Below are 13,411 nucleotides of genomic sequence, written 5' to 3' on the forward strand. Positions count from 1 at the left end.
GATGAACCTTGGCTTTTTCCGTGGCCATTCACACTTTTCTATTGATTTTGCTGCGGTCATTACCGGAGTTACACGATTTTTTTTAACAGACTTCAATGGTTTTTATCGTGATCATAGAAGGTTGTTCTGCGGTGAACCGCGGTCATTTCCGTGGAAAAAAACCGGGGAGGACTACAGAAAAAACCATGAAAGAAAAAATCATGGAGAACCGCGACAAAAATCGAGGTTCTTCGTGGAAAAAAGAATTATTATAAGTTTTGTCTTGAAATTGCGAACTTCCGCAAAAAAAAAATCAAGGTTCATGGAGGAAAAAACCGTGGAGGACCGTCGAAAAAACTAATGATAGTGAAAAATAGTTACATGGAAAACTTCGATTGAAAGACCAAAAAAAAAAAAAAACGCCGCTCATCACGGAAAAACATAGATGACTGCGGTAAAAACCGTGGTACACTGCGAGTAACCACGTGGAAGAGCTCGGAAAAAACGGTTGATGACCGCGAATGACTGCGAATAAATCGAGGAAAACCCGTGATATATCGCAGAAGAGAAAGTAAGTACCAGGAAAGACAGCGATTCTAAAACAAAACTTTTTTTTAAAACAAAACAAAAACAAAGAATTTTTTGAAATGTAATTTTTATGCGTTAATTAATATTTAATATCTATTGATTTTTTTTTTTCCTGAAAAATGTTTGAAAATTTGTATTTATAAGCAATTTAAAAAAAAAAACGTTTCTAACGATTTTCAATTTCTTTTATAATTTTTTGTTAAATGATACAGTGGCGTAAAAAAAACGCAGAAATTCACAAAAAACCATGCCAGTATTTTTGGATCCAATTTTTGAATACCAATGAATAGTACAAACATAAAAACAATTGAATTTGACTAGAAGAATAGTCAAAGTTTTTTTTAAACTCAGAAAAATGTTTAATCAAAACCTCTAGTTTGTTTTTTTGACGCATAACTTACCTACCCTATAATGTACCTTCTAAATAATAAAAACTCAATTTTTTAAGTATCATAATTTTTAATTTATTTTACTTATTTAGTATACTTAAAAACGAAGTTTATTCACATATTACATGGTACAGTAATACATTATTGTGTTGAGTAATAGAAAAAAGAAAATATTTGTTGTTGTTTTATTCATTATTAATTCACTAAAAGAAGAGTTTCTTGTTAAGAAATTATTTTTATTTATCTGATCTTTAAGACAGATTGGCCTTGTTTTTAATTATATATACTAGCATATTCTCACTTTTTGCTTTTGTATTTTAAATAACAAAAAAAAAGAAGAATCTAACATTTTTAAACACTATGGTCCTTGCTTAATTGATGGCATTATTTCTGATTCTGTCGACACATTTAAAGAAAAATTTGTGATATTTCTTTTTTAATTTTTATTAAATAAGAAAATGTATTCTTAATGTAATATGCTTATTTTTTCTTTCGCATTCGATATATTATTAATATATATATTACACAAAATATCAATTAAATTATATATTAAGGAAAATAAGAATTCTAATATTTAAAAATAAAATTAAACAAACAATATAATAATATATTTATATAATCTTTCTTATTTTTTTTTTGTTTTTAGTTTTTTTTTAGATACGTTCGCCCAATTTTATCTTCGTTTGATTTAAAATTAAATTTAAATATTTTTTTATTTTTGTTTAACGTAAGAAAATACATACATTTATATATATATTTTTGTTTAAGAATTTAAATTTAAATTTATTGCGCGTTCGGGGCGGGCATGAGTGCAGACGAGAGACCACTCAAAACGGCATATTTAATCGACCTTAACCACACTGTAGATCTTACGAATGAACCAGAAACAAGCAAAGAATCCAATTGTTCCTGTGAGCAGGAAGAAAAGGAACACCATTATGGCGGTGTATCCAAAGTACAAAAACGTCGAAGCTCCATCTTTGATGGACAATTTTGTGGCAAAGTAATGACAGCAATAGATGAAAAGATAGGCAGCGGTAAAACCAGATGTTAGGAAAGAACGCCACCACCAATGATAATCCTCCGCACAAAGATGGAAATAGCAAAGGAGAATTGTAGTTTCGGAGCAGGTTATCACCAGAATTAGGAAAACAAGGAAGAGGAATCCAAACATGTAATACATTTGATTGGACCAAATGGAGTTGAGAATGAAGAAGAGCTGAATGAAAATACAACCGAAGGGAAGGACTCCTCCCATAATGATTCCGGGGATTGGCTGTGTGTAGACAGATTGATCGGGAATTTGTCGTGGTATTTGATTCGTTCGGACGGGATGTTCCAATGCCTGCCAATAGATTATGAATTAAAATAAAAAAGTCTTTAGGATATTTTGATTGCAATACTTACGCGCTTTCTAAAACCAAAGTAAGCTCCAACGAATGTGAGAGGAACTGAGACACCAAACCATAGTGCCAACAGTGCAACCAAAGTACTAAATGGCACTGCTCCAGAGCTTCCTTCTCCCCATAGAACAAGATTCATTACGAAGAACAAGCAAAATACGACACTGAAAAGGAAACCATGAACAAAATTTACTCAATGCATACGAACAAAAAACCTACCCTGGACAAACAATCGATGTTAACATAACATTGCTCTTCCACTTAATGCCACCAAAGCTTTTGTAAATTCTCGCCGACACATATCCAGCTGGAGTTCCAAGTGAAACATACAAGACCATAGCACATGTCATTAGGGCGCCTCGATTAGCAGGCGATAGGAATCCCAAACAAGCAAATGCCAAAGTAATCAATGTCATGCATGTAACTTGAACACCTGAACCCAAAAACACAGACAACAGCATTCCCTTGCGTGGTGGACGGAAGACATCACCATGAACCAATTTCCATCCGAATTCTTCTTGAGCATCTTCGCCACTTTCCATTTGATTGTAGCGTGCAATATCCTTGTGCAAAGTACGAAGCATAATCATGGCAACCATTCCCGATAAAAACAAAACAATGACGAGAGAATTTAGTATACTGAACCATTGAATGTTTGTGTGTGGCATTGATTCGAGAATGTAATCCCAACGGGAAGACCATTTCACAGTATTGTTCATGATAAACTTGACCGAGTAAGTGTAAGTGATTTGTAATTTCGTGTTGCGAGGTAAGGTATTTGCTGGAATTTCAATTGCTTCGGGTGAACCACAATCGGGTTTTTCGGGGTTCTTGTGATTTATTGAGCGGGGGATAACTTTAACCGAAATGATACGTCCACCATTGGCGCCAAAGCCAACACCCCATTCTTCGGTGGCACCACTGTGATATGTTATTGTCAAATCAACATGATTAAATGGATAATAGACGCCTGGTTTATTGTAACTTGGATTGATGGGGCAACTTTCATCGCCATCAACTAAATGTCTTACAAGACAACCCATTGGGAAGCCAGTGCTGCAATATTGTTTGTCATTTTCCAAAGGATAGCACCAAGTTACTGGCATATTGTCAACAATCCAGTGATGTTGGTAATTGAGGCTCATACCTTTTTTGAGGACCATCATTCGTCGGTCACTGTCTGGATCACCTCCAGTGTATGATTTTGTGCATACCTTTGATTTTTAAACATTTTTAATTAAGAAAGTCATTAACATGAAATATTTTATAATAATTACCCTTTCACATTCGACATCTTTAAGAAATTCAATTTTATATGGGCCAGGACGTATTCTCTCTCCAAAGACAACTTGACCAAGATTTTCCACAGGGGAGTTGCCTTCGTCAATAGTACAGAAATCAAAGTGATGGTATTCATATGGAATAACTGATTCTTCTGTATTCAAGCGGTTTACGTAGAGAATTACTTCAGACTGTAAAGAAAAAGTATTTTTGTTATTTTTAAAATATTCTGTTATATTTGTGTAGGGTCCAATGAAATGATAAAAGACTCGGTTATTGGAAATGCTTATGTTATTTAAGCATTGCATTGTCTATAGCAAAATTGTAAACGAAAAAGATCAAACGATAAAACAAAAAATCTATCGATAGACAAACAACACTCGCAATAAGGGCTTTAGTTTTATGTTTATTTTGTAAATGCAATTTTGATGCTCTTTTTGGCTGATACCTGTTCAAGAACTTTGAAAAGGTAATAAAATCACTTAAGTCTTTCATACATGAAATTAATTGCTGCCATACATATTTTTAAATATTTTTTCATGTCTTGAATTTCATGTATTGAATGCAGCACTACCGTTAAGCGACTTTAGTCGCTATTTGCTATCTTTTTTTTAGGTCTGAGCGACGAAGCGATTTTTCAAAATTTCATAAAATAGGGCAATTCCATTATCGCGGTTGCAACATTTATACTCATTCGAAGTATATTTACAAACAAATACGAAAATATATCAATTAAACTATAACTTGAAGGGTACATTTGAACCTGTTAAATTTCGATTCATCCATAAAATTAAATAGATACATAAATCGTCACTAGGAAGGGTTCAAAGTGCGATCGCGGGTGCAACAAAATCATCTCTACCTTTTTAGATCTTAGTACAAAAAAAAAAAAAAATCTGCTAATTTTCAAAAATATTGGATTTTTTACTTACAAATTTATAGAATGACGTTGAATCAATATTCTTAAAACATAAACAAAAAATAACTAAGAAAACAAAAATATACAAAGAGGCAATTATCGTATCGCGGCAATCGCGGATACAACTTCAAACTATCGCGGGTGCAACACATTTACAATGGCTACCAAAAATAAGTAACGGTAAGGAAAATACTTAACACTTAAAAATAACAAGTGTCAAAAATAACTTTAACCTCAAGCTATCGGTAATGGCGATTTTGAGCCTGTATTTGCAGTTCGTACCTAGCCATGGTATTTTCCATTATAGCCTTGCCAAGCGCAATAAAACAAATGTTTCTGTTTAATAAGGTCTCATTTTCGTTTGTTTTTATTGAAAACTGTTATTTTACTTGGAATTGTTACAAAAATGTAACAAATATTGTACTTTAGAAATTATGGGGAAGATCGTCTATAGCTATAGCGGAATGGCCCTAAGATGCATTTTTAGAAAAAAAAAATTAAAATCGTTAGAGCAGTTTTTTAAAAAACTAAATTTTTTTAAATAGGTAATTTTTTGAAAAAAAAATTCAAAAATAAAATTCGTATGTCTGCTTCTACACAAAGACGTAAAGTTCAAGATGCACATAAGAGCAAGGGAGAAATAAAGTTCGAAAAAAAAGGGATGGAAGGTTTTCTATCCTGTGAGTCGCCGGTCGAAAATTTTGAGACGAAAACGAGAACAAAATAAGACAAAAAAAATTGCTGTCAAATTTGCGCCTTATAAAGAATACTACGTGTAGAAGCGCGCGATGCACCGTAGGGAAAATCAAAAGGAAATTCGAAGATAATTTCTGCGACTATGCCATTTTTTAGAAATTTAAACCCGAAATTTCAAAAATATTCAATATCACGTTTTCGAAAATTTGATTTTTCAAAAATTATTTTTTTCTTTAATCCAAAAAACTGAGAAGGTCACTTTATGACCTCAATTTTAGTATCTTGAAACCATTGCCTGGCTGCTCTGCTGGCGTGTTTTAGGTTATTATCCTGTTGGAAGACCCATTTAAGCTTCATTTGGTGTCGGAGTAATAGCAGCATAATGTTTTGCAAACTATTTAGGTGCCAGAGCTGGTTAATTACAGTTTTGATCAAATATATTTGACCAATTCCATAACGCCAGCAGAGCAGCCAGACAATGGTTTCAAGATACTAAAATTGAGGTCATAAAGTGACCTTCTCAGTCTTTCAGACCTCAATCCGTTCAAGAAACTTTGGGGGGATATAAAAGGAGATGTGTCTAAAGCCATAACTTAAAATAACGGGAGTTATGAACCGTTGTTGACCAACTTTGGTGATCTATAACACCTCAAAGATCTCAGGGACCTTACGACTTCATGACAGGTCGTTGCAAAGCGGTTATTAAAAATAACGGTCATGGGAGCAAATACTTCCTTTTCTCTAATAAAATAATGTTTAATTGAACTTTTTTGGCCCTTGTTTCATTTAAATTTAATATAAAAAGAAAATCACTGCTATTATTTTGCTCGCTTTAATTTGAGGCTTATTTTGTTTTTGGATTATTTCTTAGCTTAATAGAAATAAATTAAATTCCATTTTTACTAAAAATTAAATTTTAATGAAACTTAAGGAGTTTTACTTAAAAAAATGCCAAAATTAAAGCTCTTTTAATGTTTAATGATTTATTTAAAATATTTTTCAAATCGCTGCTATTTTTTTGCTCGCAGCTGTACATATTTACGAAGTACCTACTAAAAAGGGTACATTCGCCCCCTCTCTTGGGTTAAGCTCACGGCTCTTATTTATTTGTGGATAAGAGAAGTTTTTTAACAGTTAATTAAATTGTGTAGATAGTGTAACCATATTAGGGTTGCCAGATATATTTTGACGAAACTAGTAATCGAGATGTAAAATCCCGGACTTTCCCGGACAAATAAGGACACAAAAAAGAGTACAAAACTAGGACAAAAGGAATGCATAATTTTATAAAAACAACATTTTTAACCCTTGTTCCCGTAGCATTTTTTTCTTATTTTTTTCACAAAAAAAAAAAAAAAATAAAAGTACAAACTTTAGCTAATATTACAAAAGTTGGAATGTAGTTACAGTAAAAAAAATTTAAAATTCCATTAAAATCCAATTGCTCAAAATTTTAAACGATTTAGAGCCAATTTTTCAATCTTCTAATAAAAGGTCAGTTAACTGTTCGACGAATAAAGTTATTAGGCTCATAAACAATCAGATAAAAACATTGAATTTTTCAATCAAGAATAATTTATTCTACAGAATAACAAAAAAAAATTGTCAAATTCAAAAATATTTAAAATTACGTCATTTTTATTCATGATTGTTTTTGTTTTCTTGTGTTCCACTGTATTTTTTTCAAAATTCTTTCAAAACAGCTTTGACAAAATATTTTTGTTGAGTTTATTCCTTACAATAATTTTTATTCGTCTCTGAAAGAAGCAGATAGTTTTATTCTAAGCAATAAGCTATAGGGTCAATGTGGGTAAATGTAAACAATTTCATGTCTTTTTTTTTCTTTTGACTTTAGATTTTAATATGTTTTCACGGAACAACTTCACAGGTATCTTCAAATGCAAATATGAAATGATGGCAATTCTTCTTTATAAATATAAACAAATATTTCCCAAATTGTTGAAATTACTGTCAAATATGGCATGTTTACAAATACCCCACCATGTTTGTGTTTTTTTTACAAATTTGGGGTAAATGTGAACACTGATTTAAAATTCAGAATTTCCTCTTTATCATATGGATAACGACTTGAAAAACGTTCAAGAAGGTATTTGACAAAAACTTTTTCAAATTCAAATAAAAGTTTTTGTTTTCTTCCTTTGATTCTTTATATAGGCACCCAATATGCATCCTGAGCAGCTCTGAACGTCATATTTTTTTTGTTTTTACGTCAAAGACCAATTTTACAACATCATCCACCGAAAATGATGGATTTGGCTACTTTAAAATGCGACTCCACGGCACTTTAGCAATAGTATATGACTAAAAATACTTTATTTTTATTAAAACAAATAATTTCAGCAAAAATATATGTTTATATTTACCCCCAGAATACGTTGTTTACATTTACCCATTATGAAAAATATTCTGGGGTAAATGTAAACACATGCAAATCGACATAAATGTCATGTATTTTAAAATTTGTTTGTTTCACATAGAATCTACATCAAAATTAAAAACTAAAAAGTATTTGCAAATTATACTGACTTAATTGAATCTGCAAGAATATTTAATATTTCTGAAAGACTAACGACTTGTTTGGCAATTTAAAAAATTATCTTTCACGGAAAATAACCTCGTCGAATGAATTCTCCTTTGACAGCATTGAGTTTGACGTATAAGTTAAAAGATACATGCGTCCGCGATTTGTACTTATGTATGCGTCAAAGAGACTTAACTGAAGCTTGTTATCAGCCATGTTCTCATTTACCCCTGTTTACATTTACCCACATTGACCCTATTTGCTTGTTGAAAAATTGATTTTTTCTCTATCCTTAGGAATAAGTACTAAATGACTGTTTAACTGACTATTGAAAAATTGGCCCTTAGTTAAATGCTAATAGAGTTTTTAGTAAGTTACTATTTAAGTTAAGAAATGGTCTTTTTAAATTAGCAACTTACTTAAGCGGCCTTATATTTTTCTTAATCGTTTAAAATTTTGCACCTTGAGTCTTACAATAAGGTACCTACTGTAATAAATAATAAAATTTAAATAAATTATTAAAATAAATTTTTGTTGGTCAGAGAATGCACTAACCAGTACCTCATACGCACATTTTTGAGTTTTGATTATATTGGAACAGAACACAAAAAAGAATTGAGTAGATTATAGACCAAAATAAAAACGCCTCGCTTTTAATGAACTCGATTAGTTTTTTGAATAAGGAATGAATAAAGCGTAGCATACAAAAAGTGAGATTATTAAAGGCTTCAAAAGAGTACAATCCCGGACAATTGATAGAAACTATCCCGGACGTCCCCCACACAGCCAAAAAAGAGTACATGTCCGGGAAAACCCGGACGCATGGCAACCCTAAACCATATCTATGTATAAAAAAGAATTAAATCGTGCACCGATAGAATTACTGACGAGTTCTTTTCCTACTAATCAGACGAAAGTAGTTGCATATTGCATTGTGGCATTATCTTTGTTTGAACACATGCGTTCTTTTCAATTGAATGGGGAATTGGAAATGAACGATCGCAATTGCATATTGATATTATATAGTTGACATTGGAACTTTATCGTATGTATGTATTTGTGGACATAATTTTATATGTATGTTTAGTTATGATTACTTATAAAATTAGTCATTAAAAAAAAAACAATGCCTGCTTTTATTCAGGATAAACTAAAAATAAAATGAAAATATTAAAAATATAATATGCAAATTGTTTTTCTTTCTTTTCTTTTTCTTTGTAATCAAAACGTCTTAAATGAATCATTTTAATCCGAAACAAACTGATTGGTTAGATACACTCGACTCAATTCAGCATCGGAACAGTAACAGTGTGTCCGCGTGTCGAGCGATAAGACACTTCCTCAGGGCATTCGCCTCATTTTTTTAATGCGGCTTCAGTCGCACCTACAACTTTACCAAATTAAATTCCAGTTAAACTTGATAACAACGTAAACATGAAAAAAATATAAAGCTACTTAAAAGTATTCGTATATTTTCTAACAAAAGCACTTGAGTGACTTTTAACATTTTGCATTATAAAATCGAATAAAAAAAAAAGTCCTATTTTGCCGAATCAATTTCGACAAAAAAAATTCCCTTTTTTTTCTAAAGATTTTTTACCTTGCAAGGTCCAGTTGATTCGGATTTTCGGCAATAATTAACTGGTGCCAATCCGGGTAGATAGAATTGATGACTTAAGTCGATTTGTTGAAGGAGCACCACCATCAACAAAATGGACAGCGACGACACTGCATTCTTCCATTTTCGTGTCATTTTTGCGAAAGGAAAAATTACAACGAACAAAAAAAAATAATCACAATTTGTTAGTTGAAGTTGCAAATGTTTTATTTATTCACAATGCGGCGGATAGAGTTAAAAATAATAATTTTAAAACAATTTTAATTGAGTTTATTTGTTAAATACGTGTAAACAAATTGCCAACTTTTTCTTCGTAAAATTCTATGATGGACGACATGACAGGAACGTCACCACCTAGAAGTTTTTTTTTTTTTTGCATTTTTTTTTGCTCGGTTTTCCCGTTTCCTTTTTTTTTCATTTGACGATGAGAAAGAGAAGATGAAAGAAGAAATGAAATGAAAATGAGCGTGTTCAGGAAATTTATGGCCAAGGAACTGTTCACATTAGACGTGTTTTCTTTTAAGGCATGATCACACCGAAAGAGTATGCGATAGCGGTACGCGTACGGTACGGATACTTGTATGAAAAAAAATTCACATCTGAACATTGATGTGTCAGTTTGGAATTTTTTTAATACAAAAATCGTTACCGCTGCTCGTACCACTACCGCATATCCTCCGGTGTGGCCAAGTCTTAATACTGATTAAATAGAGACAACAAAAGTCAAGCGTTAAAGGCTAGACCACACCGGAGGGTTAAAGGCTTGGCCACACCAGAGGGTATGCGGTAGCGGTATGGGTAGAGGTAACGGTACTTGTATGAAAAAAATTCCAAACTGACACATCAACGTTCAGATGTGGAATTTTATTCATACAATTACATGTACCGCTACCACATGTACCCTTCGGTGTGGCCAAGCCTTTTATGTGGTAGCGGTACAGGTAGCAGTACGGGTACTTGTACATGAACATTTTTTTTTCGTACAATTAACCGAACCGCTACCGCATATCCTTTCGGTGTGGTCAAGCCTTTAACAAGTATGATCGTAATCGTATATGCACTATTAAGGCTTGGCCACACCGGAGGGTATGCGGTAGCGGTACGGGTAGAGGTAACGGTACTTGTATGAAAAAAATTCCAAACTGACAAATCAACGTTCAGATGTGGAATTTTTTTCATACAAATATCGTTACCGCTACCCGTACCTCTACCGCATACCCTCCGGTGTGGCCAAGCCTTTAAGGCTTGGCCACACCGAAGGGTACTTGCGGTAGCGGTACGGGTATTTGTATAAAAAAAATTCCAAACTAGAACAGCGTTTAGGTGTGGAATATTTTTCATACAAATGCCGCAAGTACCCTTTGGCTATACCGCATATACCCTCCACACCGGAGAGCATGCGGTATGGCGGTAACGATATTTGTACTAAAAAAATTCCACACCTGAACGTTGATGTGTGAGTTTGGAATTTTTTTCATACAAGTACCCTCACCGCTACCCGTACCGCTACCGCATACCCTCCAGTGTGGCCAAGCCTTAAGTTTTTTATTTCATTAATGAATATACTAGGATGGCCGAGTGGGTAGAGTGGTGGACTGCCACCAAGCAGATACGAAGTTCGATTCTTGGGTGTTTTAAAAAAATTATATACTACTTTTAAAATTATTATTAATAGATATACTAAAAAGTAATGGAATGTTTTATATAATATCAGATCAAAAGATAAAATTCATGAGTTAAAACCAGTTAAAAAAGTTTTTTTTTGTTTTTGTAGTTGTTTTTTTTTTTAATTTCGATAAGACATGTATTAAAAAGCTATACAAGCTCTTCCGAAGCTATCTGTCAAATCTCAAAGCTTCGGTAGAGTTTCGGTAAAGCTTCGTTTAAGATCCCTATAGAGGCGGTCAAACTTGTATAACGTTCTCCTTTTTCCATGCCCAACAACCTTACTAAAGTTTAAAAGAAGCTGAAATGTAGTTTTTGTAATACCTTAACCGAAGCGAAATGTTAGTTGGGGGCCATTAATGTTATGAATATACCATTAATGAAATCAAAAACTTAATCAGTTCAAATAGCAGAAATGTTAAAGAAAAAAATGTCCGAGCTAAATTATTCAATGTCAAAACCAAAAAGTGTCCGAGCTAGATTATTCAATATCAAAACCAAAAATCAAATAAAAACTTGGTAATTTCTGTAAAGCCTCTATAAATTCACTAAGCAAGCTTATCCGAAAAACAAGCTTTCTTCGTTTAAGTTTCTTTAACAGTATTTAAACAACTTATTAGAAGTTATTAAACAAGTCCGAACTTCTATAAGCGATTAAATTCTGAAGCAAGCCCAATACAAGCTGTATACAAAGCAGAACCTGCGAGATCTCAATTTATAGAAGCTGTTGTGCTAGTTGGGCCCGGCACTTAGATAAACCCTCTACAGGAAGACCTCTGAAAGTGAATGGCTACACGTCGGTGATTTTTCAATCGCCTAAGCAGTCAGTTTGTAGGGATGAGGAGTGAAGGGGGAAGATACTCACGAAGGGAATTGAATTTTCTGAGCGTAGTACAGTTCCATTGCTAAATTGTTTCTCTTTTTGACGTTTGTTCCTAGAAAATGTAAAAGTGGAACGTGATTGGGCACAACAGTGTGTAGCCATCGCATGTGATTTTTCAATCGATTGAAAAATCACTGTGTAGCCAGGCACTTTTTCACTTTTAAGGTCATTTTAGCTAAGGCCTAAGTTGGCTATTACATGAAGCCTCAAGAGGCTTGACTCTTTTTTCGAATTTTCTTTTGATAATCATTCTGTGAGGCGCGTACTATTACACGATGCCTCTTGAGTCAAAGACTCAAATTTGACATTTATCCTTTAATTTAAGTATTGTTGTTGTTGTATTCCACCAAGAAGCAAAAAGAAATGGAAGGGAATGTTGAAAAAATAAAGAGTGGAAAAAGAAACGTCAAAAAAGAGTCTCAGAATTTTGGCCCACGACTCTCCGGTCGGATAATTTTTTGTTTATCTTCTTTCTCTCTTGCACTCATTAGTTTTGAAAAGAGGCGCGCCTCTTGAGGCTTCATGTAATAGCTGACTAAGTGTACAAAAAATATTTATTTTGTCTCAACATTTGTTGTTGTTTTATTTTAAAAAGATTTTTTCATACGCACAGATTTCAAAGACAATTACAAAACTAGATTTCATATTCTATTTGCAGTGGAAAATCTGAGATTTTTACACAAAAAACTCAAAAGCAAAAAGAAAACGACATATGTAAGCTTTCTACATATTTTCAAAAAGTTTTCTTGACAGGCCGACTCCACAGGAGATAATTTTTGTCATGTTGACGTGTCTTAACAAGAAATGTCTTGTGGAGGCTCTCCACCATCTACTGTAAAATGAGTTTGAAAATGTTCCTTCTGAACATTACACCCCGCCTCCACAGGAGATATTTTTCTCTAACTCAATGTCTAACATCTACAACATAACAATTTTTTTTTCTTGGCTGGGCAAATTTTGTTTGGACATTTTATTTCATATGCCTCGTTCGTCAGAGGATGATGTATGATTTTTTGCGGAAAAAATTTATTTTAAATGCAGTCAATTTTGTATGAATACTTCTTTTTGTTAATTTTTTTCAATTTATACATGTACCTATTGCTTGCTTTGTTTTTTTTTTTGCCTTCTAAAAAATAAACAACCTTTTTTTTATAAAAATCAATTATAAGGTGTGTTTTTTTGTTTATCTATAGCTGCGTTCCTTTGGAAATATTTATCTACTTTTTAGTACTTAAAACTACTTTGATCTACTTTGCTATACTGAAAAAGTAGATTTTGTGCAAAAAAACGACATCGAGATTTTTGAAATCAAAACAATTTACGTGTTAAGCCTGGTACGCTGCTCGCGCTAAATTTTAGCCGAGATAAAATTCCCATACAAGTTATCGATAATTTTTATGGGATCCATTTTAGCTCAGATAAAATTTATCGATAATTTGTATGGGAGC

General features: G+C 32.8%; 1 protein-coding gene across 1 annotated transcript; it reads right to left on the reverse strand.

Annotated features, from left to right (window-relative positions):
- Positions 1 to 1,106: 1,106 nt before the first annotated feature.
- Positions 1,107 to 9,779, reverse strand: LOC129905257 (transmembrane 9 superfamily member 2). Its single transcript, XM_055980691.1, has 5 exons — positions 9,398 to 9,779; positions 3,637 to 3,831; positions 2,579 to 3,573; positions 2,364 to 2,523; positions 1,107 to 2,301 (listed from the first exon to the last, which is right to left on the reverse strand). Exons 1-5 carry the CDS (start codon positions 9,548 to 9,550, stop codon positions 1,798 to 1,800), a joined length of 2,007 nt encoding a protein of 668 aa, XP_055836666.1. The 5' UTR covers positions 9,551 to 9,779; the 3' UTR covers positions 1,107 to 1,797.
- Between the last annotated feature and the right edge of the window lie 3,632 nt (positions 9,780 to 13,411).

This window comes from Episyrphus balteatus, chromosome 1 (genome assembly GCF_945859705.1).
Source record: "Episyrphus balteatus chromosome 1, idEpiBalt1.1, whole genome shotgun sequence".
In the NCBI taxonomy this organism is placed as follows: domain Eukaryota; kingdom Metazoa; phylum Arthropoda; class Insecta; order Diptera; family Syrphidae; genus Episyrphus; species Episyrphus balteatus.

Coding starts and splice junctions, on each gene's coding strand:
- LOC129905257 (XM_055980691.1), bottom strand. CDS start 9,550: ATGACACGAAAATGGAAGAATGCAGTGTCGTCGCTGTCCATTTTGTTG. Junction 3,832..9,397: donor AATCAACTGGACCTTGCAAG/GTAAAAAATCTT, acceptor TTTTCTTTACAG/TCTGAAGTAATTCTCTACGT. Junction 2,302..2,363: donor ACTTTGGTTTTAGAAAGCGC/GTAAGTATTGCA, acceptor ATCTATTGGCAG/GCATTGGAACATCCCGTCCG.